The sequence below is a fragment of the Plasmopara halstedii genome (assembly GCF_900000015.1).
Source record: "Plasmopara halstedii genome assembly, contig: Scaffold_614, whole genome shotgun sequence".
Classification (NCBI taxonomy): domain Eukaryota; phylum Oomycota; class Peronosporomycetes; order Peronosporales; family Peronosporaceae; genus Plasmopara; species Plasmopara halstedii.
Genome location: NW_020187532.1, coordinates 2,386,421 through 2,391,205, shown reverse-complemented (window position 1 = coordinate 2,391,205; position 4,785 = coordinate 2,386,421). Strand labels below are relative to the sequence as shown.

General features: G+C 43.3%; 1 protein-coding gene across 1 annotated transcript; it reads right to left on the bottom strand.

Moving 5' to 3' along the window:
* Window positions 1-2,903: 2,903 nt before the first annotated feature.
* PHALS_12466 (RxLR-like protein) lies at window positions 2,904-3,281 on the bottom strand (the record flags this gene model as incomplete). Its single annotated transcript, XM_024728019.1, has 1 exon — window positions 2,904-3,281. The coding sequence occupies one exon, from the start codon at window positions 3,279-3,281 to the stop codon at window positions 2,904-2,906; it is 378 nt and encodes a 125-aa protein (XP_024578538.1).
* Between the last annotated feature and the right edge of the window lie 1,504 nt (window positions 3,282-4,785).

Genomic DNA, 4,785 nt, shown 5'->3' with positions numbered 1-4,785 from the left:
GCACTCTAGGGTGTCGAAAGCCGTTCAAGTAGAACGGCGTGAACCCGGTGGACGCGTGTACCGCGTTGTTGAGCGCAAACTCAACAACTGGGAGTTGTACCGACCACGTACGTACGGCACGGGCATTTTCGAATATCTTTACGGAATGGTGTTGAGACACCGAGTATCGGGAGACTTTTCGACGAGGGCATAAACAGCCTCCTGGTCAACTCCAGCGTGCACCTACTCGGTTCCAAGCCGTTTGTGATCTACACATATCATGCACTGCGACTCAGTCGCCTCACCTCTCGCAGAGGATGGCCAGGCGACTCTCCTTCTTCGCAAAATAGTCTTTCGAGGTGAAATAAGAACCAGAAAAGCAATATGTAGCGTTGCTTTGGGCTCTCGGGTGCAAGGATTTTGGAGACTCCGACAAGAAGCTGTCGTCGCGACTGCGTGCACGGATGCATTGATATTCAGTGATAAATGGATTGCTGTATTATAGCACCGACTCGACGGATACTCCACGAATTGTGGTTTCTCACGATGAGATTTTGAAGTACCGTATCCTCTTTGAGGCTCACGACACCCCACTCAGTGGTCATCTCGGTCGTGAGAGGACCTACATCTCAATGAGTTGCCACTACTGGTTGTCCAAGCTGTACAAATGGATGAGCACCAATGTGCGCACGTGTGATACGTGTCAAAGGGTGAAACTCTCACCGAATACGGCGGCACCCTCCGGGTGCTGGCAGTCCATGAGTTTGGATTTCGTGACTGGCCTATCGAAAGACTTGGCGGTAGCACGGGTGTCTTGGACTTCGTCGACTGTTTGAGCAAGATGGAACATCTTGCGGTGGTGCCGGACATTATCGACGGTGTCGGTACAGCGACGCTGTTTGTGGATCTGTCTTTCGACAACATGGTCTCCCGGAGTCAATTGTCTCTGACAGAGACCCACACTTCACTGGGAAATTTTGGTCGACAATCTTGAAAGCGCTTGGAAGCAAGCTGAGTATGTCAACAACAGACCATCCAGACCAAAGAGCCAACCTGAGCGCGTAAATCGCGTCGGCGAGAGGACGTCCTTCGCAGCCGGTACGCTGAGACTCTGAGGCTCTAGAGCGCCATGCTGCAATTCGTAGAGCCCGTTTTGAATAATGCAGTGCATTTGTCTGCGAATAAACCGAGAAATACAGCTTACATTTTGAATGGAAGAGTTTATTTGCCTTGGGTTAAGGTGTTAGCTTAGCTTTCTCTAAATGAAAGACTACGACAGCCCCGTTGTAAGCTGTACTATATATGCCACTACAAACTCCGAAGTGCGTCGGATAAAAGAGTATGTGGCGCAACATTACAGCAGCAGTATCCAATTTCTCTAAAGCGATTTGTTAAAAGACGAAGGTAAAAACTCTTTGAGAGATACTATTAGTTTTGACAAGAATCCACCACAGGGACTGACACTCAAGAGAAGTCTCTAATCTTGAGAAATGCGTCTTTGGGTTATCGAATTGGAGCCTCACCTTATTCATACATCTATTATAGAAATGGACCGCCTGGGCCAGCATGTACTAAGATCGTTATCATCAGTGATGGCGATTCGTGTTATTAACCATTTCACGTCCGGCGCAACCGTTCCCAGTGTGACCGGCTATTCATGGCCATCAACAAGACACAAAGTACTAAATTTGGGTTCTTCCTTGCTCATGCACGGATGACTATACCGTATCTCTGTTGAGAGTAATGATGTCCACGAATTGTACACGGTAAATACTGTTTTTGGAATTCAGCAAGAAGACATAGATGTCATTGCGCATGTCGAAATGCAGAATATACCCGTTTTGTATACGTAGAGCCGATTTTTAGACGTAGTAGTTTGCACTCTGGTATATGAAGATGTTAAACAAATACCAAAATTAGGCTCTTCGACTTACAGCAATAGTGTGAGCGAGGTGGTAAGCAGTCTTCGTCTTTTCTGCGTGACAATTTTTTTGCTTTGCTCTAGCAAAAGATCGAGCCCTATGTAATTTTTCATCCTGCCTTACACCAATCATCGTAAAGTCATCACTATCGACGCTACAGGCTATGTTGATCGCACACACAGATTTATACAGAGAGAAATCCTGTTAAAACTCGTAGTGGAGCGAGCTGATACAACGAGTGACACAGATTGAGGCTTAGTTTGCACTTGCGTTGCAGCGCGCGCTTTGGCTGGTAAGGCACTCTGAATGCAATTCACGTTGCACTTTCGTGGGACTGTATTAGTTTATAAGCCAGTGCTTTGTAAAGGAGAGGTCCTTGGTATCTGTGAGCGCTCATCAAACGTTAAAACCAGTTTTTATGAGAGCTATACATTCTGTACTAGTTTATATAGCATTGACATGAAGTATATGTATCTTGAGATAGCAAAACCGATCAAAGCGCCCAAACTTAACATAATGCGGTCACTTAAAGCCAATGTAAATCACAATTCGGGCATGGCTAGAATATCGCATCAAGCATATGCACACAAGACGTGAATGTACGTCCTTAGACGATATTCGGTTAGATGAAGTCTACAATTGCAAGACATTCGCTCCGACGACTATGGAGCTACACTAAGACGAACTTTCGCTAGTCATCAATAAACGAAATTCACTAATCGAAAAGGATTATATGTAGATATCACTGTACTACTGTGGCTATGAACACCAATTCCAAAATTATAAAAGCTTAGTGCTCTTAAGCATCCAAAGCAAAGAGAGCGATAGACGAGCATCCTGCACAATGATGGAGTTCACGGATGTATTGTGACAAATTTCTGACGTAAAATGACTCTTCCGTCAGTTATACTTATCCAAAGCATATTAATTTAGCATGTGCACAAGAAAAATAAACGTTTTAAGCGATAACAAGTGTTAGTTTTGTTATGATATCGTGATCAACTACCTACTTGCCACCATGTACGCGGCGATGGGAAAGAGCAAAATGGTTGCTAAAATAAAAAACTTATCTCTTTTCGAGCTGATGACGTTCATTCTCTTAAGCCAAGCACCTATTTTGCTCGAGTTCTTCTCTGCCTTGACCAATTGATCAGGTTTCGTCTTGATTTCCTGGTTTAGTTTCGAATCGACTTTCGTCGAAGTCGACAGCTTCTTGACGTCATCATTAGCCGTGGCGGTTTCTTGAAGGACCCGGCGTATCATGTTACGGCTGATGCGATTATTTGTCGAGTCAATCATGTCAGATGACACCGCAGCGACGCCATCGCAAGACCTGACCAGACAGACGACGACAAGAGTAAAAGTCAAACTGTTGACCATTAGCATGACCGAGTCTCGAGGTCTGATCTACTTGCTGAATGAGGCAAAGTCCTGATGTTACTTCGTGTTCAGAAAGGAATCACCACGATGTACAGCAAGATGTAAGTCAGATACCCTATCTGCTGCTGCATCAGATCATCTCCACACTCTCATATAATGTAACAGATTTCTGTGCAGATCAGATCAACATACGCTGTACAAAGTCTCACACATATTGATCCATGCGATGTGCAGCAAAGCAATTGAGATCTGAATCTTCATTAGGGTACAGAAACATGTATATCTTTATGACAGATGCTGCATCACCAACAAATTAATTTTCACCAATCCCTGAATACTTACGATAAAATCAAGCAGTTGGCTATAATGTTTAATGTAAATTCAATCATTTTGTAATATTTTCTTTAGTTATATAGGATTTGTAATTTATTTTGTAAAGTCGCCGACATGTTGCTCTGCTGTGAGTTGCGGGTCACATTTACGAGCGGAAGCCTGTTCAAAGCGGGTCGTATTCACCAGATCAGATTTACTTCGAAGTGAATACATTTGAGTCACCATAACATCCACTGACAACTTTAATAGAAACCTTGGCTTGATAATCAAAGCTCTCCTCTTTCTTTTATATATATTTTACCTACAATCAGCTCTGTGTGAACGCATTCAAATAACGTTACCGGGTTCGTTTAAGTCTGCATCATTACATGCTTTTGCTCTCAATCTAATAAACATAGCCTTCAATGAAGCAGTCAGTTGACTCGACCACCATAAGTGTGATGTCACCATCAATGCAAGCGGAATAAATCAACACACTCGTCTTTCAGCCTATCAGGTCCACATTACGCAGCTGATACCAGTACGTTACTCTTCTGATGACCAAATGAAACATATTAGCAAATGCTAGTATCAATTTACTTGTGTCAATCCGCGCATAATGACCATGATGACTTCAGCACCCACTTTAGTACATTTCTCGAACTTTATTGTTCTTGACTATTATTCTGTCTGTATTCTTATGTACGAAGACACCATTTATGCAATTGTTAACACTTGAATATTACCATGCGAGTCTACGTTTTCGTCGCCATCTTTACAAGTGTAGCTAGCTTTTGCTTTGCGATTAGATTGAGATCAAAAGCATGTAATGATGCAGACTTAAACGGTCGTGACCTGCTTTGCACCCCAGTACTCAAACCTGACTCGATCTCGGATGGAATGCAAAGACATAACGTCGAACTTGTGATGAACGAAGCCCATCTTGACGACAAAAATAACGAAGCAAGAATGCAAAATGTCGCTGTTGTTGATTCTGAAAAAATGATAAGTAAGTGGCTAGACTTGATTGAAACAATGGAAGAGTCGACACACATAGCTCCCGCCCTGAAAAAGCCTCAACTGGAAGCATCGTCTGCTAATCAATTCGCGCTCCCTCAGTCGATCGATCCAGCATCTCATTCCAATCATCTTAGAAACACGGCTGGTGAAGATATAATTTTCGTACTTGAAA